Raw genomic sequence first — 26,046 nt, 5'->3', positions numbered from 1 at the left:
GCACTCTAGCATGGAACAGAGTCCTGAAATCACGATCAAACACTAGTTAATGTTAGCTATCAACAAAATTAGCCAGCAAACTGCACTAGTATCAGTCATTTCACAAAGGGCATGTGGGCCCGTTGTCTGAAGCATGTTGAACTTGTTACATAGTTAAAATTTGAACTCAATAACTCAATAATATTGTATGACATCTTTTATGCAGCATAGATACAATTCTCAGATTTTTCAAAGATGACTGTGCAGTATTGCACTAGTGCATATTGTCAGGATCTTGTCAACGTTAGGTGTATGTACAAAAAGGCCACACATTTACACATGCACACAAACATTCAAGACATGCACGACACATACACAATACACATTTTTACGCCCTCACCTCTCAAGACAGGCCTGTGTCCTCACCTAGAAGATTCGGTGGAATGCACATGGCTCATAGCGGTGTGCAAAAGGAACAAAAATAATTCAAATCAAATGTATTTGTATAGCCCTTTCTACACTCAAGCATCTCACAGAGGGCTTCACATACGCCCATAGAAATGCCCCTCAACCAACCTAAACCCTCAAGGAAACTGATGACGATCGAAAGAGAGGGGAGGTTGTTCACTGTTGACTGATCCTGTCTCTCTTAGCGCTGGGCAAGGAAATATAATAGATCCAATGCTGGTCTCACGTCGATGCAGGCCTGACCTAGTGTCCATAACATTTCTGACTTTGATCTGCCATACATGTGTCGTTATTAGAAGGTGTGTATGTGTAGGGTCATACGGTTTGGGCAGACATTGCACCTGACTATTCAGAGTCCAACATAACCATTAACACATGAAAAAATTGCTGAAAAGACTTTTATTCAAGACTTTTATTACAATGTCAAAAACTGCATTTCGTCTTCAGCCCACCTACACCCAGTAAGGGTTCAGTGTTGCTTTAAAGTTCAAATAAAAAAGATACTTACTTTGGGACATGCAGACAAAAAGAAAGCCTTCATGCCCTATCACATATCCTTGCTCCTGCCATTACGGGAAAAAACTCTCTAGTGACTTGTTCAACAGAGTCCACTCAGTGTTCAGTTGCTGCAGTTAAAATGCAGAAAAAACTGATCTCTAACTGAAAAACTTGCTAAAATAACAGTCCACTGAGGAGTGAGGGTTCAGGGTTGCTGCAGTAAAAAGCAGAAAAATGAAGGACAAATATCTCTCTAACTGAAAAACTTGCTTAAATGTCAGCCATGTAAATGTAATGATAGTTCAAATATTACTTAAGGTAACTTTTACACTGATGTAAAGTGGTTGTGTACAACCACTCTAACAAATGCTATTCAGCCTCTCTGTGTGAATGCAGTCCCTCACATGATGATGTCACAACCTTGTACCCGAACAGCTTAACAATTACAAAGGAGATATAAACGAAATTCCAGTATTTTTTATTGCAATATACTAAAAACATGTTTACAAAGAACTGAAGTAGAGGGAAGTAGCTACGGTTGTTGCCGTAGTGACAGGTTCTCTCTCTTTGACACTGCAGCCAGTTGAGTAAGCAGGTGGCGCCCTCTACTGGTGAACATCCTTCACACAGCCGAAGCAGAAAGCCCTGGAGAGAGCTGCAGAAATCCCCCGGAAGAAAGCTTTGAAGGACTTTTTCTTCTTCTTCTTCTCTCCTCCAGCAATGGGGGACTCACCAAGGTCTGGACCTGGACAGGAAACACCATCACACAACAAGGTATGACATCACACGGAACTTCAGCACTGTGACCTCTCAGTTAAAAATAGTGTGTGTGTGTGTGTGTGTGCATATCTGTATGCCTGTGTGTGTGTGTGTGAGAGTGTTTGTGTGCAATTCTGTGTGTGTGAAATGGTGGGAGAGCTAACTAAAGTGGGAAAGCCTAAATGAGTAAATATGCAGTCAGGATCTCACGTTCGGTGCTAAGGGGGGACACTTTGTTTGTCTTGAATAGTTTGCTTGTCTTTTTTCCCTTAGCAGCCACATTCAGTCCATCCTTACGGAAAGTCTTCTCTTTCTTCTGGGTTTGGAAGTGAGAGCAAAGACACACAGATTCATTGAGATTGTCACATGTCGTCCCTCTGCCAGTGTGTGGTGTTGTTTTCATCTTACCAGTGTGAACCATCTCTGAAGGATGGGGGTGTCGGCCTTTCCCAAATGATGTCCCTCTGGGCTAGGGGCCCGAGCCATGGAGCCCCTGGAGGTGGAGGAACTAGTGGAGGATTTGGAGGACAAAGGAGAGGAAAGAACAGAAGTGGAAGAAGAGGAGGAGTAGCAGGACCAGGAAGTGGAGGAGGATGAGAGGCAGGAAGTGAGTCTGCTGGCCTTTTCCAAGCCAGCAGACTCTATGTCAAGTCCTTCATCCAAGCTCCTGTTTGTGATGAAGGTGGTGGAATTTCTACCGGCCTTTTCCAAGCCAGCAGTGTCAAGTCCTTGATCCAAGCTAGTGTTGCTTAAGAAGGGGCTGGAACTTCCACCGGCCTTTTCTAAGCCAGCAGTGTCCATCTCAAGTCCTTGATCCAAGCTCGTGTTTGTGATGAAGGTGGTGGAATTTCTACCGGCCTTTTCCAATCCAGTAGTGTCTATCTCAAGTCCTTCATCCAAGCTTGTGTTGCTTAAGAAGGGGCTGGAACTTCCACCGGCCTTTTCCAAGCCAGCAGAGTCCTCTGTGCTCTCCTTCTCCTCACAACCTGTTTCCAAATCAGGAATCTCACCCGACACGGCAGAAGGCCCCCAAACCTCGGCGTGACGGCAGATCACCTTGGCGACATTCTCAGCCATGCAGACGATGCCTGCCCCTCCCTGGAGGGCGGAGTGGACCTGGGCCCTGTTGCTATCGGAACAGAGCATCAGCTCAGCGTAGGTCACATCAAACATGGCGTCCATGGCGTCTTCGCCACCGAAGAGCGGGTTCTGGGGTTCGTGCTCCAGGACGAGGCCAATCCCGGCTTGGTTCCAGAGAAACCAGCCCACTTCTTGGAGGAGAACAGCCTCTATCTCCGAGTTGGTGGGGGTGAAGCAGGAACGAAGGGGCCCCTGGAGGGCCAGGCGTCCCACCAGCCTATGCAGCAGGTCATGCAGGGTCTGGTGGTGCAGGGCGCTGGGCCGGGGAGGCATCAGGACCTTCTCCTGGATCAGAACCTCCCCGGACTGGAGGGAAGGGGTCTCAGAGGGGCTCACGGGTAGGGAGGGATGATCCTGGACCTCCTCAGGGAGGCCTGCAGCTCCATCATCTTCATCCTTCTCCTCTTCCTCGATCAAGACACCCTTGGAAAAGACATTCATCTGGCAATCTGACCCTTCTTCCTTTTTGTGGAAATCATCAGGGTAGGCAGCATTTTCGTTGTCATCCATCTCAAGCTGGCCTACTTGGTTGGTGAAACTTGTCTCTGGCTCGAGACCTTCTGTTGTCACCTCCTGGTTGATTTCTTCAGAGGAGGAGCTGGCTAGGTTACCTACCCTGGTCATGGCTTCAGCATCAAGGCCTGGCACAAGAAAAAACACTTAACTACAATATAATTATTTTAGTTATTTACTGGACCTACACTGTCATTCAGCAGAACTCAAAACTTACATCCTACAATAGCATGTCTTACAATAGCATAGTTATCAGGTTTTTTTAATCTAAAGTTAAAAAATGTCTCTACCTTTGATCACAACGACCATGTTTTCTTGTGGGTCGTTGCAGGTCTTGTAGATGTCACTTCCCGCCTGGGTAGTCAACACCTCACAAATGGCCTCCAGCGCCCGCCTCTGGTCCTGGCTGTAGGAGGGCTTCAACCTGCTCTGCGATCTCCTACTACCCTCAACCTCATCCCTGGGGCCCGGCGTCATCCCACGGGACCAGTCCAGGGAGGGACAGTCACTGCTGTCACTGCCGCTGTCACTGCTGCTGTCACTGCCGTCCGAGGACGCATCGCTGCAGGAGTTGGCACGGTGGTCGTCCGTGAAGTTTTCTTCGCCCAGCAGGTTCCCCATCAGGCTCTTGAAGGCTGTCTGGAAGAAATTGTACAACAGAGGGTTGAAGAACTCCTGGTCCAGACGTTCCTTGTCCTCCGGGTTCTGGAAGTTGGGCTCGGAGCGGCAATGGGGTGTCGAGGGGGGTTGTCCCATCCGGGTGTCCAGGAGAAGCTGATAAATGCGGCCAATCAACTGCTCTGAGAAGTGGTGGATCCTCCCCTGGAACATCCTGGTGCACATGCTGTGCGATGCCAGCAGGCGGCCCGGGTCGTTCTCTTCCTGGTCGAACGATTTGACGGAGGAGCCTCCGTCGCATTTGTCATCGTCATCGCCGGGGGAGGATCTGGAGGCTGAGTGGGCCATCCGCACAATGGCGTCCAGCATGATTTCAGCGGTGAGGCTGAGGTCTTGGCAGCTGGCAGCACTGCTAGCCTCGCTCCAGGCGCTAGTGCTCCTAGAGGAGTAAGGGGTGGTCTCCTCCTTCTTCTGAGGATCCTTCTCCTCCTGCTCCTCCTTGCTAGCACAGCTGCACTCCACTGGTCTTTCCTGCTGGGTGTGAAAAGGGAGGTATTCCTGATTCCTGCTGCTCCTCTCGCTGCTGTTGCTGGCCCCCGAGCTCCTCCTCCTCCACAGGGCATCCAGCTCCATGGCAACGTCTCCTAGCAGGCTCTGGCTAACACACTCCACCACCATGGTGAAGGTCTTACTTCCAGGCTGCAGGAAGTCTGCCACCTCCACTTGCCCAATCAGCTGCTGGGCTGCGTGGAAGTTCTTCAGGACGTTGTGGATCACGTTGCAGGCCGTGGCCATGCTCTGGAGCAGGGAGGCCTCGTAGGCCTCTTGGGGCTGGTCCAGGGGAGAGCCTCCTTCTGTGGGCTCCATCTCTTGGAGGAAGCCCCCCACCATCCTCACCAGTTCCAGCTTCTCCTCTGTGGGGACCACGCCTGGGCTGTGGAACAGGGCGTGGCGGGCCAGGATTCCAGAGAGGCTCTCCTGCAGGGAGCAGAGGGTTGGTGACATCACGCGGCTGGGCAAAGCCATCACCTTTTCCATCTCTTCCGCCTCCGCCACGCTACCAATGAGGAAGGAGGCCCGCAGGGACACCAGCTCGTTGATGGCGTCGGTGTGACTGTTGGCGAGGACCTGAATCTTTTCCTTGGCGTCCTGCCAGGCGTTGCATATCAGGTCCTCGGAGATGCTGGTCACGCGGCAGTCCGACAGCAAGCAGCCGGGGCGGTGGAGTACAAACTTCTCCAGCACCTCTCCCATGACAGACTTGTAGAGCTCCTCCACACAGGCTGACAGCCTGTCCTCTGCATTGTGCTTTTGTTTATCCATCACCGCCTGCACCTTCAACAGGATCTCTGCCACAGTGAGGGATGCCGTGGCGAGGACGTCCTCCTCCGAGTCCAACATCGGAGGCCTGCCACCCAGCAGCCTGCTCTGGGGCCTGGATCCCTGCCCTCCTATCAGCAGAGGCTGGAACCTCTCTGAGATCATTCTCAGAACCCCCTGGGGGACGTAGAGCTCGCTGGAGCCCAGGGAAGAGGCCTGGTCCTGGGGAGAATCAGCAGGGTTGAAACATACCATCCCAGTCAGAGAGCCAGTGACAGGCCTGGCTGGGGACAGCAGCCCTGCGGAAGAGGACCTGTCGCTCTGGGAGTCCCAGCTGCTGTAGGACATGGCGGCGGACAGCGGGCAGCCATCTTGGTTTTTGCGCATGTGGAGGACCTGGTAAAGGGCCATGGCAGGCAGGACCACCCCGTTGGTCACCTTGAGAACCCACTCCATGACCTTCTCCGAGCGCTCCTGCAGCTCAGCTACGCTCTTGTTCTTAGAGGGAGGGAGGGAGGGAAATATCATGTGGCAATACAGATACATGTGGTGATTGTCAGGCTGAGTAAAAAGAATTCACGTAAACATTTTATTTACCTTTCTCAACAGGACCCTGTTGATAATTTTCCAATGACTGTAACGAGAACAAGAACTGACGTTTGACATCATTTTACAGTACAGTACAACTGACGACACATCGTAACATTATGCTGAACATGACACTAAGGGGACATTTGGGGGAACACTTACGGGTGTGACATCATGGCCTCCAACACAGAAAGCTTGTCCCCGGTCTCCTCCAATGACAGAAGACTGGGCGTGGTGTCCTGGGTCACGTGGTCATTCCAGGTTGGAGGTGGAGAAGAACCTGGAGACTGCGCCTCAGGTCGGCATGGGGGAAGAGGTAGAGACGGAGGTGGAGACGGAGGTCCAGTCACCTGCAGGCAAGAAAAATACTTTAGTCACAGAAAAATAGCAAGTCACAATAACAGAGCCAGTATCAGAGATATAGGAGAGGCTGAGGAAGATGGAGAGGAGGGGAGGAGCCTGGCTGGAGTCTGTAGTACCAGGGAGGTGGATTAGGGCCTTCTACTCACCACCATGCCTAGTCCTACCAACTCGTCAGCCAGGGCTGAATGATAAGCCGCTCCAGCGTCCTCCACAACCCTCCAGGACTCTGCCAGGGGCCCCTTGTTGGCCCCTGAATCCTTCTCAGCTCCTGCAGCCTTCCTTGCAGCCTTGCTCTTGCGGCTGGGCTCCGGGCATCGAGGAGGCTTTAGCACCAAGTTCTGACATGATTATCTTGTTATTATTGCACTTCGACATTAGCATATTTTATTTGAGATTATGTTGATAGTAGCTGGTAAAATACAGACTCCCTTGGCTCCACCCACTGAAATACTATTAGACTGATGCACTTCTGAACCTTTATCATCTACTGTATGTTTGTATGTTGCCTTTGATCAATGTGAACAACATGAACAAAGTGTCAATTGTGTTGAGTCTCTCCAGGTATGTGTTCCTACCTGGAGGGCGTTCTGATCTTCTGAGAACATGTCATGTGGCAATACAGATACGTGGTGATTGTCAGACTGAGTAAAAGGAATTCACGTAACAATTGTATTTACCTTTCTCAACAGGACCCTGTTGATGATTTTCCAATGACCGGGGGCACCGCCAGGAATTTTGGGCCCCATGAAAATGAAAATATATATTAATATTTTTTGATCATTTCTATGAGTTTTTCTATTTTTGGGGGCCCCTGTCAGTCAGGGCCCCTTAGAATCGTCCTAATTTTTCCCCCTGTACGGCGCCCCAGCCAATGACTGTAACAAGAACGAGAACTGACGTTTGACATCACTATACAGTACAGTACAACTGACGACACATCTTAACAGTATGCTGAACAGGACACTAATCTGAAGGGGACGTTTGGAGGAACACTCACGGGTGTGACATCATGGCCTCCAACAAAGAAAGCTCGACCCCGGTCTCCTCCAATGACAGAAAACTGGGCGTGGTGTCCCGGGTCTCGGGGTCATTCAAGGTTGGAGGTGGAGAAGAACCCGGAGACTGTGCCTCAGGTCGGCATGGGGACAGATGTAGAGACGGAGGTGGAGACATAGGAGGAGACGGAGGTGGAGAAGGAGGTGGAGACGGAGGTGGAGAGGAGTACGTACTCACCCTTCCATCTGGTGTGGCTCTGCAACCCAGGGGCCCGAGTGTTTCAGAGGCCGATGCTCTGATTGGTTCCACTGGGCGAGAGGAACTTTTGATTGCTGGAAGAACACCTAGAGGAAGAACAGAGTCACAATTCGATTGGTGGATCCCTTCTCTTGACAGAAAGTGATCATTTAAATGTTGATACATTAATGAACAAAGACTCACAGTAGCTGGTCTGGGGGATGGGAAGCATCTTCGCACATGCACCACCAGTCACCTTAAGGCAAGAAACATACTTAGCAAGGCACAGTAACAGAGCCAGTATCAGAGATATAGCTGAGGAAGATGGAGAGGAGGAGCCTGGCTGGAGTCTATAGTACCAGGGAGGTGGATTAGGGCCTTCTACTCACCAACCTGCCTAGTCCTGCCAGTTCTGACATGATTATATTGTTATCATTATTGCACTTCGAGATTAGCATATTGTATCTGAGATTATGTTGATATTAGCTGGTCAAATACAGACTCCCTTTGCTCTACCCACTGAAGCCCTGTTGGACGTATGCACTTCTGAACCTTTATTATCTACTGTATGCTTGTATGTTGCTTTTGATCAATGTGAACAACATGAACAAAGTGTCAAATGTGTTGAGTCTCTCCAGGTATGTGTTCCTACCTGGAGGGGGTTCTGAATTTCTGAGAACAGCAGGGCAGGAAGCTTCAGTTCAGCTCCCAGCGCTGGCCAACAGGGCGCGGGGCGGTAGGTAGCGAGACGAGCAGGCTTGACACGCACGCACATACACACACACAGACACACACACGCCAAGTAAATACACAGACGTATGAAAACACACGCGCACACAAACATAAGGAGGAGTGAGAAGGGGCTAGCGGTGAAATACGGCGAGTGTCTTGAACAGAGATTATTTTATTGTTTTTCGAAAAAGAAATGTTACTTTTACATATAAAATATGACTTAAAAAGGTCTACAGTTTTGGGGAAGGCTATTTGTGAAACACAACTGTCAAACGGAAAAGTAGCCTACTAAAACAATTGGGAAAAATCTAGTATTTTCGTCGATGTTTATCGACAGTCTAAATTGTTTAGGTTTACCAGACTTACCTTCTGTTTAGGCCGCCGAAGTTTTTTATGTTTCGGTATGTCATCCATGTTTCTTTAAAGATGAAAATCTAGGAAATACTCAAATAAATATAAATTTTCCACAATAAATATACATTTCCACTACACTTTTCAATGAGAAAAAAAGTAGAAGCGGTTCGCTCCTTGCCTGCTGCATCAATGACTGATTTAATTTTGTAAAGTTCTTATAAATTTGTAAACGACGTCACAATCCCTGTCTGCCCGATTACGTCATAATATGTCAATACACCATGGAGAGGGCCATGCGTCGTCTCTTCCTAAACAATGCGTTTTAGACAGAAAAGTGACGTTTTTATTTGATCAATAAAGCAAGTTTTCTTGCCATCTATATGTTTCATGTCGCAATGGCACCACTTACAGGCTGTATGGATAAATGAACCTGTGGGAATTATGTCCAGGGCCCAATAGACAGAAATAAACAACCATTCATAATCATTTTAAGTACTGGTTAAGGTATTATCAGCATTAGGCCTACTGTGTATATAGACAGACTTTAGTCCCCACCCCACACATACCAGATATGCCAAAGCAGTGCTATACGTACATAGTCGTACTCAAATACTGTTTAAAGATAATGCTTGAAACCAACAACAAGCAACTGAATAGAGTTGTAACAGTAATACTGATTGACATTCAAATAGATTGAGATTCCTGCTCGACAGATTGGTTGGTTAAACTAGCAGCATTAATGTAATTGAAGCACTTCAAAGGATATTCAAATAATGTTTCGTGTATTATTGCCAATTCATAATAAGTATTTGTGCAGAAACTTTTATCTTAAGTAGTAGGGTGTGGTAAAAACTGGTTGTGGTTGAATGTTTATCTTGTTTATTGTTAAGAAAACAACAACTGTCTCTATGGTCAACTAAATGTAATTTACAACTAAAGAGTTTCCTTACTTACAAAATGAGAACAATTTAATGTTTTATACAGTATGATACAAGACATGCTGCATCTAATTATGTACATAGAAATGATTACTGTTGAAATTCTATTAATGTCTTCATCATAAACATATCACACTTCATTAACGTCTTGTAGCTTACAAAAATGTTATTTACAAGAACCTTCACTGTGAAAAGCAATAACGTGTTACATGTTGTGATGTAACATTACAAACACAACTTGAGCGTTAAAAATAATGCATTTTAGGTCAAGATGACAAAATATTTTCAATCCCAACTCTAGTTTATGGTTTAGACTGTACAACCTTCTTTGGTAAATTGTAAGTACAATACAGGGCAGTACATGGTGAATGCTTAACAACGTGAATCAAGAAAACCTCATTAGGAAAATAAATAAATATTTTAGCATCTTAGCATGATAGCTTTTTAATCAAACGTAATACTGGAGGCATTGGTACAATAGGCCTAAAGCAACAGACTATTGTCTATCCATAGTAACCCGACAGATGAAACTGTCATTCTCAAGATGGCAACTCAAACATCTAATAGAGAAAAAAGAATGAACAGTTAAAGTTCTCTAAAATCAAATGTCAAAAGTACAAACATGGTTAAATAGAAACCCAACAATGAAATACATTTTTGTCCTGTCATTTTCACCTACTTTTCAGCAAACATTTGCCACTTCTCAATTAGACTGTGTTACTTCAGTAGCCAGTATGAACGGGTCTCAGAAAGACAACAATTCTTGTTAAAAAAAAGTAATCTCTCATTGCTTTGCTTGTGTGAAACTTTATAGCATACTTAAGGCACATTCCAAACACATCACAGACATGGTTAATAATGGCTGTTGGAACTCTTCTCCCTTTGTTCTCTTCACTCACATGCACATGCACACGCACGTCATCTAACAGTCAATCAACAATACCATCACACACACACACATACCAACACACAGTGTGGCAATCAATAACAGTCATACGCACACATACACACACACACAGTCCTTCAGGTTAGTCTATTGTCTTGGTCTCCTCGTTGGACTTGTTCAGGATGGTGAGCAGGTTCTTGGACATGAAGTAGGGCCTCTCTGCAGTTCCATCATTACGCTCCAAATCCTCCACTGTCACATGGGGAGAAAGTAGAAGAGACTCATCATCACCCGCCCAAAACACCAATGGATCATCAAACTACCATATTCAGGAATACATATGACACACCTCCTTCAGTTGCTCGTAAGTCACATTCATCACATTTGGATCATCCATGTGTTTCTCACAAGCTAGGGCATGGTCAAAGTAAGAGCCCCAAGCCACTAAAATTAAACCAAATGAAATGTTGTTTAGAGTTCCCTGATGTTGTCCTAACAGTGCACCAAATACTACCTGTAGGGGATTAGTGAAACATTTGCCAATGGCAAGATTTGGGTATATTATCTGGGTGCAAGTGTGTGCCCAATAACCGAGGGAAGGTCTTCTCTTTAACCATCTGCAAACAAAAAGATCAATACTGCTTAATATTTGTTTTGCGTTACTCTTGCATGTGTCCTCACACACCTAAAATAAACAGGTTTAAAATGTTAAGGCCAATCACCACAAAACGACAATAATTTACGAATGCTGTTTTTGTGTTGCAGTTACAATGTTATCAGACTTGTATTTTCTCAGTGAAAAAAAACGACCCATGTTTAACGTACCTGTTGCATTTCAGGTGAGAAGAATTCAAGCATCTGCGGCACAGCAGGCATTTCTTTTGGCCCAGTGGTTTCAGCCATGATTTTGAAGATCACAATAATCATCCAATTGATTTGAACCCTGACAAACCCAAATCACTGACCTTTTTAATCCTGCATACTGGCACATAACCACAACCAAGTTGCCCTGAGAATAAAAAAAAAAATGACTTCTGCCCTGAGACCAGGAGAGATTCACCTGCACTCAGACAACTTCTGCCCTGAAACCAGGGTAGACAGTTGACTCCCTTTTGTCTGACTACTACCGCGTCTGAAATGTTCTCCTCTCTTGCGATTGGTTGTCAGATTAAACCAATCACAAACGTGTATGCCCTCAGGACAGTTATAGTAAATAATACTGCCTCCTGCGTCCAGCAGTGTGGCTATTTCCATGTCTGAGCCGTATAACATTCTTGGAGGAAAGCCCAGGTATGAGGCTAGTTACAGTTTCACATTGTGGCAGCAGTAGCGTTGTATGTAAAAGTGTATTTTCAATTGTGTGTCACTCTGTCCGTGGAGGCTTCTGACAGCCTCCACACTGGCCTCCACTCCTCTGCACTACCAGAAGCCTAAACTGGGAGAGTGTCTCATCACCCTCATCCACAATGTTCAACCACGCCTAGCTGACAAGCTCACCTGTATGTTCCTGAAGATGGAAAATAATGAGGTGATCCACCTGCTGGAGTCTCCACAGGCTCTGCACTCCCAGATCAATCAAGCAGTGGCTGCCCTCCATGCCTCCCAGATGAATGTGGCTACTAATGTTGGTGTGTGTGGAGTTCCTGGATGATGCAGCAGCCACCAACACATCAGTGCCAAGCCCCAGGTGGTCATGAAGCAGGCATTTACAAACACTTTCAAACCCACTTCCAACTCTGTTGCTGTTGTGTTCCACACAGCCTAGCTGTAACCCTGTCCACCTCCAGTCACAGCAGTGAGTGTGCTGGACCAGGAGCCTCTGACAGTCTCCATGCTGGCTGCTGCTCTGCCCCAGGACCAGAAGCAGATGCTGGGAGAACGTCTGTACCACCTGATCCAGGACATCCAGCCCAGCCTGGTTGGAAAGGTCACCGGCATGCTGTTAGAGTTGGACAACGCTGAGATTCTCCACCTGCTCCACCTGCATGGCTCTGCATGCCATGGTGGATGAGGCGGTGGCTGTGTACAAGATCTACCTGGCCAAAGAGGCCACTAAGAACACTGTGACAATAACTTTTTCTGAAGAAAAACATGAAAAAAATAGGAATTTCATAGGCCAAAAAATGAAAGCACTGATGGATAGTCTTTCCAAGAGAAGATCACTTTTGTTTTCTTAATGAATGCAGTTATGAACCTTTCCATCTGGTCTTTTATTCCTTTTAAAGTCATGAAATGCACATTGACAAGTTTTTGCTTGCAGTCAATGAAATGGATTGACATGATTTGTGTTATAGTTTGTGTAACAATAAACATAATAATTTCAGTGTTTCCGACACCTACATGTCCCTATGTTCTCTACACCGTTCACCACCAGAGGTCATCCTCTCCAGAAGTCTATGAATTGAAATCAATACTGTGTGCTGGAAAGACCCGGTGGATCTGAGCGAGGTTCAAATTCCCTTGTTCTCATTTGTTGAGTTTTTTTATAACCCACCATTAAAGCTCCATCCATTGTAGTCTAAGTAAACATTCTTCTCCAACATGTTAACTGTACTTAGTTCAAACTCAGACGTTCTCTCGTCAGGGTTTGGAACCACAGACACTGAATGATGTGAGGACACATTATAAACATGTAGTATGATGTTGACTGTCTTTCATGAGGAGGATTAGAATTCTAAGGAACCTCTGGCCTGGTTTTTGTTGAGCAAGGTAGTAATGAAAAAGGGATCATAACGTATTTGTATGTTGATGTAAAATATCTGTTCTGATCATATCTGATACTATGATCATATCTGAGGAACGTTGACTCGTTTTGTTGTAGTTGTTCCTCATTAGAAAAACAATTTAAAGAAACCTAATGATTACCAAAAGGGGTGCATGTTTATTTTTGTTCATACTGTATACAAAAATTGCTGTTTTACAGCCGATTTCTCACAATATCTTACTGTTAATAATAAAGTACTTGATTTATTTGGTATACCAAAAAGACATACACAGTGCATCTAATGGATGTGCATCTAATGGATGCACTGTAGGGTGCCCCAAAGGTGATTGCGAACAGAGCTGCTGTATGTAGCAAGACCTGAAGAAACACATACACACAACCAGGGAGTTTTACTTGTATTTCCTGGTTCGGTTGTCTAATGGGAGTGGTAGGCAGGTTGTCTTTAAGTCTTCTTACCAGGTGTTTTTCTACCCCAGAGTAAACAGACTGACACACATGACAGTATTATACTATAATGTGTATAATGTGTGTAATAAAGTGCATCAGAGATTTTACTATGAGAACTGAGGATTCAGAGTCTCCATGTTTAGTTGTTTGTCATCTGCGTCTCTTGACATGGAGAGAAACAGCCACTGACCTGGGCACAGCTCTGTCTTGTTGAGTTTGGCTGTCTGGTTACTGATGGGGTTTTCAGCCACACAGCTGTAGGTGTCTCCATCCTGGTCCTTCATCTCCAGATGGAGAGAGATGTTGGAGGAGAGATCAGGACTGCTGGTCTGGTTAATTTTCTCCTCTCCTTTGTACCAGGTTGTGGGCATATCTCTCTCGTTCTTCACAGAACACTCCACAGTACAAGAGACGTTAGCTGACAGATGGAGGGAGGAGCGACTGATGGCAGGACCGGACACCATTTCTGAAAATATTCATTCAAATGAGTGCCAGTTAGTGTGTCAGTTATTTCCACTAGGAGGTGATATCGTCCAAGCATTAGCCTACAGTTTTGAGTCATATTAAAGCGAAATGTCGACAAACAATGCACAGGCAAGATGAGTGCTTCTCCGGCATAATGAAATGCACTGCATGAAATAAGTTCAGGCGTGTTTATGTAATTAATTTAATTCTCAAATAATAAGCTTGTTAAAGCTGGACATTCATGGGAGCTGTTGATAATGTACTGATTCGTAATGTGCATGTGTTTGACTCTTATTTAGTTATGTTTTACATCTGAATTACACGTGTGTTTTGTATTGAGTTGTATTTGGGCACATCTTTTTTGAATTCGACTAGGGATCAGCGAAATGGACAACACCTAAGTAATTTGACCACAACCCCAGCTCAGGATGGTTTTTAAGGGCAGATTTGGACAGGGGAAGTAGCAGGAAATTAGCAACAGGTTGCGGACAAACGTACGTACCAGGACGAGGATGCAAGGGTTAATAGAAGGTCTTCGAGAGAGAACGCAGCTGGCCCGGTTTTCTGTCTAAATCTAACTCCCCTGTTTGTGAACGTGCTCAGGTTGTTTCTGCATCACACAACAGTAATCAACTGACACATTTTAATAGTTTTAATGGCCTATTACACACAAATGTCAAATTTGTCAAAAATAATACTGTGTAAGCAATGGATTGGTTTAGTTGCCCTTTTGTAAGGATTAGTCTTTGAAACAAAACAGAACGTCCTTTATTCTGAAATTACCGGTCTCCATCCCATCCACAAGATGGGACTTTTCTCTCTTTCCAAAGCCAAAAGTATATCAAACTTTGGTCATCATTCATATTAATTAGCCATTTATATTCCAGTGACAGTTTACATTCATCACATTATTTGAATTAATTAGTAGGCTGTTTAAAACGTAGAACAACATTTTTTATTCAGAGTAACTCAAAATGTTTATTTTTACCTTGCTCCACAACAACTGAAATCCTTTCGATGAGATAGTCAGAGAAAAAAGAATCAGCCTCCTTCTAGATGTCCAACAGCTTCTTTGTATGTAGGAGACATACACCAACATGTTACCGAGGCAATGCTCTACAACCACTTCAGTCCCGCCGGGACCTTCCCCTCTATCTACGTCTGCAGAGACAGGGTCACCCAGCACTCTCTGGGTTATGCTTATGTCAACTTCAAGAGGTCAGTGGATTACGAGCACGCCTCAGAGTTCTTGAATTTTAAACTGACTGATGGCTCTCCGATTAGTGACTTGGGCCCACCAGCGCGACCCGACCCTGACAAAGAGCACTGTCGGTAGACCCATTCACAAGCCCAGGTCCAGGTCCAGCCTCAGGTCCAGGTCCAGCATCAGGTCCAAGTAAAGGTCCAGACCCAGCCTCAGACCGAAGTCCTACAGTTCCAGACCCAGACTCAGGTCCAGACCCTGCCTCAGGGCCAAGTCAAGCAGGTCCTGATCCAGTCTCTGGTTGATCTCCTGACTCAGGCTAATTCCCGGACCCAGGTCCTGACCAAAGCCTTCACCCTTGCCTTGATGCCTATGCAGAAGGTGTAAACCATACAGGCCGGCCTGCCTGCCGTGCCCGGTCTGACCTTGAGAAGGTGAGAGAAGACACGCTTTGGGGCGCCTGCCTGCCGCGGCCTGTCTACCCTCTGTCACCAGTGAACCAGTACAGTTTGTGTGTGAATGTGTGTGTCTCTGTGTGTGTGTTAGCTAAACATGTGTGAGCAGATGCAAGCAGGACCACTTGGAATAAAGAAGAACGGTGGTGTGTTTCAACCTAATAATTACAAAAGAAGGCTCTTTTTAAATTGGGGAACAATCAAAACTATTCTGAACTAACTCAAGTAACATTCTTAAAATACATATGGTCATGTGTCATGTGTATTTAAAAGTTTTAGAAAAGCTCATGTTTAAGGTAACTTTTACACTGATGTAAAGTGGTTTTGTACAATTACTTTAACAAATGCTAATCAGCCTCTCTGTGTGGCTGCAGTCCTGACATGGTGATGTCACAACCTTGTACACAAACAGCTTAAACGATTACAAAGGAGATATAAACGAAATTCCAGTCGTTTTTATTGGAATATCCTAAAAACATGGTTACACAGAACTGAAGAAGAGGGGAGTAGCTACGGTTGTTGCCGTAGTGACAGGTTCTCTTTCTCTGCCAGCCAGTTGAGTAAGCAGGTGGCGCCCTCTACTGGTGAATATCCTTCACGCAGCCAAAGCAGAAAACCCTGGAGAGAGCTGCAGAGATCCCCCGGAAGAAAGCTTTGAAGGACTTTTTCTTTTTCTTCTTCTTCTTCTCCTCTCCTCCAGCAATGGAAGACTCACCAAGGTCTGGACCTGGACAGGAAACACCATCACACAGCAAGGTATGACATCACACAGAACTTCAGCACTGTGACCTCTCACTTAAAAATAGTATGTGTGTGCATATCTGTATACCTGTATGTGTGTGTGTGTGTGTGTGTGTGTGTGAGTGAGTTTTGGTGTGCAAGTCTGTGTGTGTGAAATGGTGGGAGAGCTAACTAAAGTGGGAAAGCCTAAATGAGCAAATATGCAGTCAGAAACTCACGTTCAGTGCTAAGGGGAGAAACTTTGTTTGTCCTGAATATTCTGATTGTCTTTTTTCCCTTGGCATCCACATTTTGTCCATCCTTAAGGAAGGTCTTCTCTTTCTTCTGGGTTTGGAAGTGAGAGCAAAGACACACTGATTCATTGAGATTGTCACATATCGTCCCTTACCATCGCTGGCTCAGCTCAAGTCAGTTCTACCTAGTGCCAGTGTGTGGTGTTGTTTTCAGCTTACCAGTGTGAACCATCTCTGGAGGATGGGGGTGTCGGTCTTTCCCAAATGATGTCCCTCTGGGCTAGGGGCCCGAGCCATGGAGCCCCTGGAGGTGGAGGAGCTGATGGAGGATTTGGAGGACGAAGGGGAGGAGAGAACAGAGGTGGAAGAAGAGGAGGAGTAGCAGGACCGGGAAGTGGAGGAGGATGAGAGGCAGGAGGCGAGTCTGCTGGCCTTTTCCAAGCCAGCAGACTCTATGTCAAGTCCTTCATCCAAGCTCCCGTTTGTGATGAAGGTGGTGAAATTTCTACCGGCCTTTTCCAAGCCAGCAGTGTCCATCTCAAGTCCTTCACCCAAGCTAGTGTTGCTTAAGAAGGGGCTGGAACTTCCACCGGCCTTTTCTAAGCCAGCAGTGTCTATCTCAAAGCCTTGATCCAAGCTCATGTTTGTGATGAAGTTGGTGGAATTTCTACCGGCCTTTTCCAAGCCAGTAGTGTCCATCTCAAGTCCTTCATCCAAGCTTGTGTTGCTTAAGAAGGGGCTGGAATCTCCACTGGACTTTTCTAAGCCAGCAGACATCATCTCAAGTCCTTCATCCATGCTCCTGTTTGTGATGAAGGTGGTGGAATTTCTACCGACCTTTTCCAAGCCAGCAGTGTCCATCTCAAGTCCTTCAGCCAAGCTCGTGTTTGTGATAAAGGTGGTGGAATTTCTACTGGCCTTTTCCAAGCCAGCAGTGTCCATCTCAAGTCCTTCATCCAAGCTTGTGTTGCTTAAGAAGGGGCTGGAACTTCCACCGGCCTTTTCTAAGCCAGCAGTGTCTATCTCAAAGCCTTGATCCAAGCTCATGTTTGTGATGAAGTTGGTGGAATTTCTACCGGCCTTTTCCAAGCCAGTAGTGTCCATCTCAAGTCCTTCATCCAAGCTTGTGTTGCTTAAGAAGGGGCTGGAATCTCCACTGGACTTTTCTAAGCCAGCAGACATCATCTCAAGTCCTTCATCCATGCTCCTGTTTGTGATGAAGGTGGTGGAATTTCTACCGACCTTTTCCAAGCCAGCAGTGTCCATCTCAAGTCCTTCATCCACTCTCGTGTTTATGATGAAGTTGGTGGAATTTCTACTAGCCTTTTCCAAGCCAGCAGTGTCCATCTCAAGTCCTTCATCCAAGCTTGTGTTTGTGATGAAGGTGGTGGAATTTCTACCGGCCTTTTCTAGGCCAGCAGAGTCCTCTGCGCTCTCCTTCTCCTCAGAACCTGTTTCCAAATCAGGAATCTCACCCGACACGGCAGAAGGGTGCCAAAACTCGGCGTGACGGCAGATCACCGTGGCGACATTCTCAGCCATGCAGACGATGCCTGCCCCTCCCTGGAGGGCGGAGTGGACCTGGGCCCTGTTGCTATCGGAACATAGCATCAGCTCAGCGTAGGTCGCCTCAAACATGGCGTCCAGGGCGTCGGCGCCACCGAAGAGCGGGTTCTGGGGTTCGTGCTCCAGGACGAGGCCGATCCCGGCTTGGTTCCAGAGAAACCAGCTCACGTCTTGGAAGAGGACAGACTCTATCTCCGAGTTGGTGGGGGTGAAGCAGGAACGAAGGGGCCCCTGGAGGGCCAGGCGTCCCACCAGCCTGTGCAGCAGGTCATGCAGGGTCTGGTGGTGCAGGGCGCTGGGCCGGGGGGGCATCAGGACCTTCTCCTGGATCAGAACCTCCCCGGGCTGGAGGGAGGGGGTCTCAGAGGGGCTCATGGGTAGGGAGGGATGAGCCTGGACCTCCTCCGGGAGGCCTGCAGCTCCATAATCTTCATCCTTCTCCTCTTCCTCGATCAATGCACCCATGGCAATTGTCTGGCAATCTGACCCTTCTTCCTCTTCGTGGAAATCATCAGGGTAGTCAGCGTTTTCGTTGTCATCCATCTCAGGCTGTCCTACTTCCTGGCTGGTGAGACCTGACTCTGGATTGAGACTTCCTGTTGTCACTTTCTGGTCTTCAGAGGAGGAGCTGGCTAGGTTACCGACCCTGGTCTTGGCTTTAGCATCAAGGCCTGGCACAAGAAAACTCACTTTTAACTACTATTACTATTAGCGATTAACAATACTTTTCTCATATCATATTTCATCTGTTAACTACAATACTATTATTATAGTTATTTACTTGGACTACATTGTCATTCAGCAGATCTTAATACTTGCAAATCTTTCTTATAATCGCATGTCTTACAAAAGCATAGTTACCATTTTTTTTATATCTAAAGGTTAAAAAATGTCTCTACCTTTGCGGACAACAACCATGTTTTCTTGTGGGTCGTTGCAGGTCTTGTAGATGTCACTTCCCGCCTGGGTAGTCAACACCTCACAAATGGCCTCCAGTGCCTGCCTCTGTTCCTGGCTGTAGGAGGGCTTCAACTTGCTCTGCGATGTCCTACTACCCTCAACCTTATGCCTGGGGCCCGGCGTCATCCCACGGGACCAGTCCACGGAGGGACAGTCACTGCTCTCACTGCTGCTGTCACTGCTGCTGTCACCACTGCTGTCACTGCCGTCCAAGGACGCATCGCTGCAGGAGTCGGCCCGGTGGTCCTCCATGAGGTCTTCTTCACCCAGCAGGTTCCCCATCAGGCTCTTGAAGGCCATCTGGAAAAAACTGTACAGCAGAGGGGTGAAAAGTTCCTGGTCCAGATGTTCCTTGTCCTCCAGGTTCTGGAAGTTGGGCTCGGAGCGGCAATGGGGTGTCGAGGGGAGTGGTCCAATCTGGGTGTCCAGGAGAAGCTGATAAATGCAGTTAATCAACTGCTTGGAGAAGTGTTGGATCCTCCCCTGGAACATCCTGGTGCACATGCTGTGCGATGCCAGCAGGCGGCCCAGGTCGTTCTCCGCCTGGTCGAACGATTTGACGGAGGAGCCTCCGTCGCGTTTGTCGTCGTCGTCAGGCGAGGAGGCCAAGTGGGCCATCCGCATGATAATTTCCAGCATGTTTTCAGCGATGAGGCTGAGGTCTTGGCAGCTGGCAGCACTGCTAGCCTCGCTCCAGGCGCTAGCGCTCCTGGAAGAGGGAGGGGCGGTCTCCTCCTTCTTCTGATGGTCCTCCTGCTCCTCCTTGCTAGGAGAGCTGCACTCCACTGATCGCTCCTGCCGGATGTCAAGAGGGAGGCATTCCTGATTCCTGCTGCTCCTCCCACTGTTGCTGCTGGCTTCCAGGTTCCTCCTCCTCCTCAGGGCATCCAGCTCCACGGCAACGTCTCCTAGCAGGCTCTGGCTAACACACTCCACCACCATGGTGAAGGTCTTACTTCCAGGCTGCAGGAAGTCTGCCACCTCCACTTGCCCAATCAGCTGCTGGGCTGCGTGGAAGTTCTTCAGGACGTTGTGGATTACGTTGCAGGCCGTAGCCACGCTCTGGAGCAGGGAGGCCTCGTAGACCTCTTGGGGCTGGTCCAGGGAAGAGCCTCCTTCTGTGGGCTCCATCTCCTGGAGGAAGCCCCCCACCATCCTCACCAGCTCCAGCTTCTCCTCTGTGGGGACCACGCCCGGGCTGTGGAACAGGGCGTGGCGGGCCAGGATTCCAGAGAGGCTGTCCTTCAGGGAGCAGAGGGGCGGTGATGTCATGCGGCTGGGCGGAGCCATCGCCTTCTCCATCTCTTCTGCCTCCGCCATGCTGCCAGTGAGGAAGGAGGCCATCTCCATCCTCTCCCTTGTGTGGGCAGACGACGGGGGCCACGGGGACACCAGCTCGTTGATGGCGTCGGAGTGACTGTTGGCGAGGACCTGAATATTCTCCTTGGCGTCCTGCCAGGCGTTGCATATCAGGTCCTCGGAGATGCTGGTCACAGGGCTGTCCGACAGCAAGCAGCCGGGGTGGTGGAGTGCAAACTTCTCCAGCACCTCTCCCATGACAGACTTGTAGAGCTCCTCCACACAGGCTGACAGCCTGTCCTCTGCATTGTGCTTTTGTTTATCCATCACCGCCTGCACCTTCAACAGAATCTCTGCCACAGTGAGGGAAGCCGTGGCGAGGACGTCCTCCTCCGCGGGCCTATCAGAGTCCAACATCGGAGGCCTGCCACCTAGCAGCCTGCTCTGGGGCCTGGATCCCTGCCCTCCTATCAGCAGAGGCTGGAACCTCTCTGAGATCATTCTCAGAACGCCCTGGGGGACGTAGGGGTGGGCAGAGCCCAGAAAAGAGGCCTGGTCCTGGGGAGAATCAGCAGGGTTGAAACATACCATCCCAGTCAGAGAGCCAGTGACAGGCCTGGCTGGGGACAGCAGCCCTGCGGAAGAGGACCTGTCGCTCTGGGAGTCCCAGCTGCTGTAGGAGATGGCGACGGACAGCGGGCGATCCTCTTGGTCTTTGCAGATGTGGAAGACCTGGTAAAGGGCCATGGCGGGCAGGACCACCTCGTTTGTCACCTTGAGAACCCACTCCATGACCTCCTCTGAGCGCTCCTGAAGCTCAGCTACGCTCTTGTTCTGGGAGGGAGGGAGGGAGGGAGGGAGGGTGGGAGGGAGGGAGGGAGGGAGGGAGGGAGGGAGGGAGGGAGGGAGGGAGGGAGGGAGGGAGGGAGGGAGGGAGGGAGGGAGGGAGGGAGGGAGGGAGGGAGGGAGGGAGGGAGGGAGGGAGGGAGGGAGGGAGGGAGGGAGGGAGGGAGGGAGGGAGGGAGGGAGAAAAATATGTGATGTGGCAATTCAGATACATGTGGTGATTGTCAAACTGAGTAAAAGCAATTCCCGTAAACATTTTATTTACCTTTCTCAACAGGACCCTGTTGATGATTTTCCAATGACTGTAACAAGAACAAGAACTGACGTTTGACATCACTTCACAGTACAATGACAACTGACGATCGTAACATCATTCTGAAGAGGACACTAGTCTAAAGGGGAGCGTTTGGAGGAACACTCACGGGTGTGACATCATGGCCTCCAACAAAGACAGCTCGTCCCCGGTCTCCTCCAATGACAAAAGACTGGGCGTGGTCTCCCGGATCACAGGGTCATTCAAGGTTGGAGGTGGAGAAGAACCTGGAGACTGTGCCTCAGGTCGGCATGGGGACAGAGGTAGAGACGGAGGTGGAGACAGAGGAGGAGACAGAGGTGGAGACAGAGGCGGAGACAGAGGTGGAGACAGAGGTGGAGACGGAGGTGGAGCGGAGTACGCACTCACCCTTCCATCTGGTGTGGCTCTGCATCCCAGGGGCCCGAGTGTCTCAAAGGCCGACGCTCTGATTGGTTCCACTGGGCGAAAGGAACTTTTGATTGCTGGAAATACACCTAGATGAAGAGGAGAGTCCCAATGTGATCGGTGGATCCCTTCTCTTGACAGAACGTGATCATACATGTTGATACATTAATGAACAAAGACTCACAGTAGCTGGTCTGGGGGATGGGAAGCATCTTCGCACATGCACCACCAGTCACCTTAAGGCAAGAAACATACTTAGCAAGGCACAGTAACAGAGCCAGTATCAGAGATATAGGAGAGGTGGAGGAAGATAGAGAGGAGGGGAAGAGCCTGGCTGGAGTCTGTAGTACCCAGCGAGGTGGATTAGGGCCTTCTACTCACCACCCTGCCTAGTCCTGCCAGCTCGTCAGCCACGGCTGAACGATAAACTGCTCCAGCGTCCTCCACAACCCTCCAGGACTCTGCCAGGGGCCCCTTGTTGGCCCCTGTATCCTTCTCAGCTCCTGACGCCTTCCTGGCAGCCTTGCTCTTGCGGCTGGGCTCTGGGCATCGAGGAAGCTTTGGCACCAAGTTCTGACATGATTATATTGGTATTATTGCGCTTCTACATTAGCATATAGTATTTCAGATTATGCTGATAAACTGATAAGCTGATGAACTGATAAAATATAGACTCCCTTGGCTCCTCTCACTGAAATACTGTCAGACTTATGCACTTCTGAACCTTTATTATCTACGGTTCTTATTAAATGCAAAACTATTTGTAAGTTGCTATTGATCAATGTGTCAGACATGAACAAAGTGTGAAATGTGTTGAGTCTTTCCAGGTATGTGTTCCTACAGATATATCTATGTGTGTTCCTACCTGGAGGGGTTTGTGAACGTCTGAGAAGAGCAGCTTCCTGTCTGAGAACACCAGGGAAGGAAGCTTCAGCCCCTGCTCTGGCCAACAGAGGGGCAACTGGACGGTAGCGAGACAAGCAGGCTAGACACGCACACACAAAAACACACAGACACACACACACGCCACGTAAATATACAGACGTTTGAAAACATTCATACACACACAAACATAAGGAGGAGTGAGAAGGGTTAGCGGGGAAATACAGCGAGTGTCTTGAACAGAGATATTCGAAAAATGAATATGACTTCTACATATGAAATATCACTATGAAAAAGGTTAACAGTGTTAATCACGATAGGTAGGCTATTTGTGAAACACAACGCAAAAGTAGCCTTCTGAAACAATTTAGACAAATCGAAATAACTAAGTATTTTTGTCGATGTTTATCGACAGTGTAAATTGTTTTATTGACTTTAGGTTTACTAGACTTACCTTCTGTTTAGGCCGCCTAAGTTTTTTATGTTTCGGGATGTCATCCATGTTTCTTTAAAGATGATAATCTAGGAAATACTCACATAAATATACATTTCAACAATAAATATACATTTCCACTACACTTTCTAATGAGGAAAAAGTAGACGCGGTTCGCTTCTTGCCTGCATCAATGACTGATTTGATTTTGTAACGTTCTTATAAATTTGTAAAGCGCGTCACAATCCCTGTCTGCCCGATTACGTCATAATATGTCAATACACCATGGAGAGGGCCATGCGTCGTCTCTTCCTAAACAATGTGTTTTAGACAGAAAAGTGACGTTTTTATTTGATAAACCAAGTTTTCTTGCCATCTATATGTTTCATGTCGCAATGACGCCACTTACAGGCTGTATGGATAAATAAACATGTGGGAGTTATGTCCAGGGCCCAATAGACAGAAATAAACAACCATTCATAGTCATTTGAAGTACTGGTTAAGGTATTATCAGTATTAGGCCTACTGTGTATATAGACAGACTTCAGTGCCCACCTCACACATGCCAGATATACCAAAGCAGTGCTGTACTGCTTCAAGATACTGCTTGAAACCAACAACAAGCAACTGAATAGAGTAACAGTAATAATAACAGGCCGCCAAAGTTTTTAATGTTCTGGGATTTCATCCATGTTTCTTTAAAGATAAAGAACTAGGAAATACTAATATAAATCGTAAAAATAATGCATTTTAGGTCAAGACGACAAAATATTTTCAATCCTAACTCTAGTTTATGGTTTAGACTGTACAACCTTCTTTGGTAAATTGTAAGTACAATACAGGCCAGTACGTGGCGAATGCTTAACAACATGAATCAAGAAACCTCATTAGGAAAATAAAATAACTTTATAGAACATTTTAGCATCTTAGCATGATAGCTTTTTAATCAAACGTAATACTGGAGGCATTGGTACAATTGGCCTAAAGCAACAGACTATTGTCTATCCATAGTAACCCGACAGATAAAACTGTCATTCTCAAGATGGCAACTCAGACATCTAATAGAGAAAAAAGAATGAACAGTTAAAGTTCTCTAAAATCAAATGTCAAAAGTACAAACATGGTTAAATAGAAACCCAACAATGAAATACATTTTTGTCCTGTCATTTTCACCTACTTTTCAGCAAACATTTGCCACTTATCATTTAGACTGTGTTACTTCAGTAGCCAGTATGAACGGGTCTCAGAAAGACAACAATTCCAAACACATCACAGACATGGTTAATAATGGCTGTTGGAACTCTTCTCCCTTTGTTCTCTTCACTCACATGCACATGCACACGCACGTCATATGACAGTCAATCAACAAAACCATCACACACACACACACCCATACTCACACACAGTGTGGCAATCAATAACAGTCATACGCACACATACACACACACACAGTCCTTCAGGTTAGTCTATTGTCTTGGTCTCCTCGTTGGACTTGTTCAGGATGGTGAGCAGGTTCTTGGACATGAAGTAGGGCCTCTCTGCAGTTCCATCATTATGCTCCAAATCCTCCACTGTCACATGGGGAGAAAGTAGAAGAGACTCATCATCACCCGCCCAAAACACCAATGCATCATCAAACTACCATATTCAGGAATACATATGACACACCTCCTTCAGTTGCTCGTAAGTCACATTCATCACATTTGTCTTACCAGGTGTTTTTCTACCCCAGAGTAAACAGACCGACAGACATGACAGTATACTATAGCGTGTATACTGTGTGTAATAAAGTGCATCAGAGATCTTACTATGAAAACTGAGGATTCAGAGTTTCCATGTTTACTTGTTTGTCATCTGCTTCTCTTGACATGGAGAGAAACAGCACACTGACCTGGACACAGCTCTGTCTTGTTGAGTTTGGCTGTCTGGTTACTGATGGGGTTTTCAGCCACACAGCTGTAGGTGTCTCCATCCTGGTCCTTCATCTCCAGATGGAGAGAGATGTTGGAGGAGAGATCAGGACTGCTGGTCTGGTTAATTTTCTCCTCTCCTTTGTACCAGGTTGTGGGCATATCTCTCTCGTTCTTCACAGAACACTCCACCGTACAAGAGACGTTGTTAGCTGACAGATGGAGGGAGGAGTGACTGCTGGCAGGACCGGACACCGTGTCTGAAAATATTCATTCAAATGAATGCCAGTTAGTGTGCCAGTTATTTCCACTAGGAGGTGATATCGTCCAAGCATTAGCCTACAGCTTTGAGTCATATTAAAGCGAAATGTCCACAAACAATGCACAGGCAATATGAGTGCTTCTCCGGCAAAATGAAATGCACTGCATGAAATAAGTAAAGGCTAGTGAGCAATAGGAATAGTGTGGAAGTACATTGTTCGTGTTTATGTAGGTAACCTAATACTCAAATAATAGGTATGTCAAAGTGAGACATTTATGGGAGTGGTTGACAATTGACTGATTCCTAATGTACATTAACAGTAACATGTACTGTTATTTAGTTATGTTTTACACTTGATGTAATTTGCTGAGATTTGTGTGTTTTGTATTGAGTTGTGTTTGGGCACATATTTTGCCGTGTCGAGTTTATTTAGTTGAATTAGACTAGGGATCAGCGAAATGGACAACACCTGAGTAATTGGACCACACCCCCAGCTCAGGATGGTTTTTAAGGGCGGATTTGGGACGGA

General features: G+C 47.0%; 3 protein-coding genes and 1 pseudogene across 6 annotated transcripts; all 4 read right to left on the bottom strand.

Annotated features, from left to right (window-relative positions):
- The window catches only part of LOC146237978 (sulfotransferase 6B1-like), a 44,269-nt pseudogene extending 32,626 nt beyond the window's left edge, over positions 1-11,643 (bottom strand).
- LOC146237980 (uncharacterized) lies at positions 1,409-6,180 on the bottom strand. 2 transcript variants are annotated; one of them, XM_084686167.1, is made up of 6 exons: positions 6,046-6,180; positions 5,893-5,929; positions 3,648-5,793; positions 2,113-3,485; positions 1,915-2,020; positions 1,409-1,690 (listed from the first exon to the last, which is right to left on the bottom strand). In XM_084686167.1, the coding sequence occupies exons 1-6, from the start codon at positions 6,057-6,059 to the stop codon at positions 1,551-1,553; spliced, it is 3,816 nt and encodes a 1,271-aa protein (XP_084542293.1). In that variant the 5' UTR covers positions 6,060-6,180; the 3' UTR covers positions 1,409-1,550. The 2 variants fall into 2 exon arrangements, with proteins under 2 accessions (XP_084542293.1, XP_084542294.1); XM_084686168.1 differs by having other exon boundaries at positions 1,915-2,017.
- Positions 6,374-8,738, bottom strand: LOC146237979 (uncharacterized). The gene is made up of 6 exons (XM_084686169.1): positions 8,578-8,738; positions 8,132-8,236; positions 7,684-7,735; positions 7,244-7,586; positions 6,924-6,939; positions 6,374-6,569 (listed from the first exon to the last, which is right to left on the bottom strand). Exons 1-6 carry the CDS (start codon positions 8,623-8,625, stop codon positions 6,375-6,377), a joined length of 759 nt encoding a protein of 252 aa, XP_084542295.1. The 5' UTR covers positions 8,626-8,738; the 3' UTR covers position 6,374.
- Positions 11,644-16,142: 4,499 nt separating the features above from the next.
- On the bottom strand, positions 16,143-23,526 carry LOC146237977 (uncharacterized). Of its 3 annotated transcripts, none has more exons than XM_084686171.1 (10): positions 23,367-23,526; positions 22,896-23,015; positions 22,412-22,603; positions 22,215-22,266; positions 21,753-22,119; positions 21,596-21,632; positions 19,125-21,318; positions 16,879-18,896; positions 16,645-16,750; positions 16,143-16,412 (listed from the first exon to the last, which is right to left on the bottom strand). In XM_084686171.1, exons 1-10 carry the CDS (start codon positions 23,412-23,414, stop codon positions 16,264-16,266), a joined length of 5,283 nt encoding a protein of 1,760 aa, XP_084542297.1. In that variant the 5' UTR covers positions 23,415-23,526; the 3' UTR covers positions 16,143-16,263. The 3 variants fall into 3 exon arrangements, with proteins under 3 accessions (XP_084542297.1, XP_084542298.1, XP_084542299.1); XM_084686172.1 differs by having other exon boundaries at positions 16,645-16,747; XM_084686173.1 differs by having other exon boundaries at positions 22,412-22,588.
- Positions 23,527-26,046: the final 2,520 nt, after the last annotated feature.

This window comes from Hypomesus nipponensis, chromosome 21 (assembly GCF_054491055.1).
Source record: "Hypomesus nipponensis isolate SF chromosome 21, ASM5449105v1, whole genome shotgun sequence".
Classification (NCBI taxonomy): Eukaryota; Metazoa; Chordata; class Actinopteri; order Osmeriformes; family Osmeridae; genus Hypomesus; species Hypomesus nipponensis.
The sequence above is the reverse complement of the archived record's forward strand: the minus strand, read 5'-3'. Positions and strand labels throughout refer to the sequence as shown.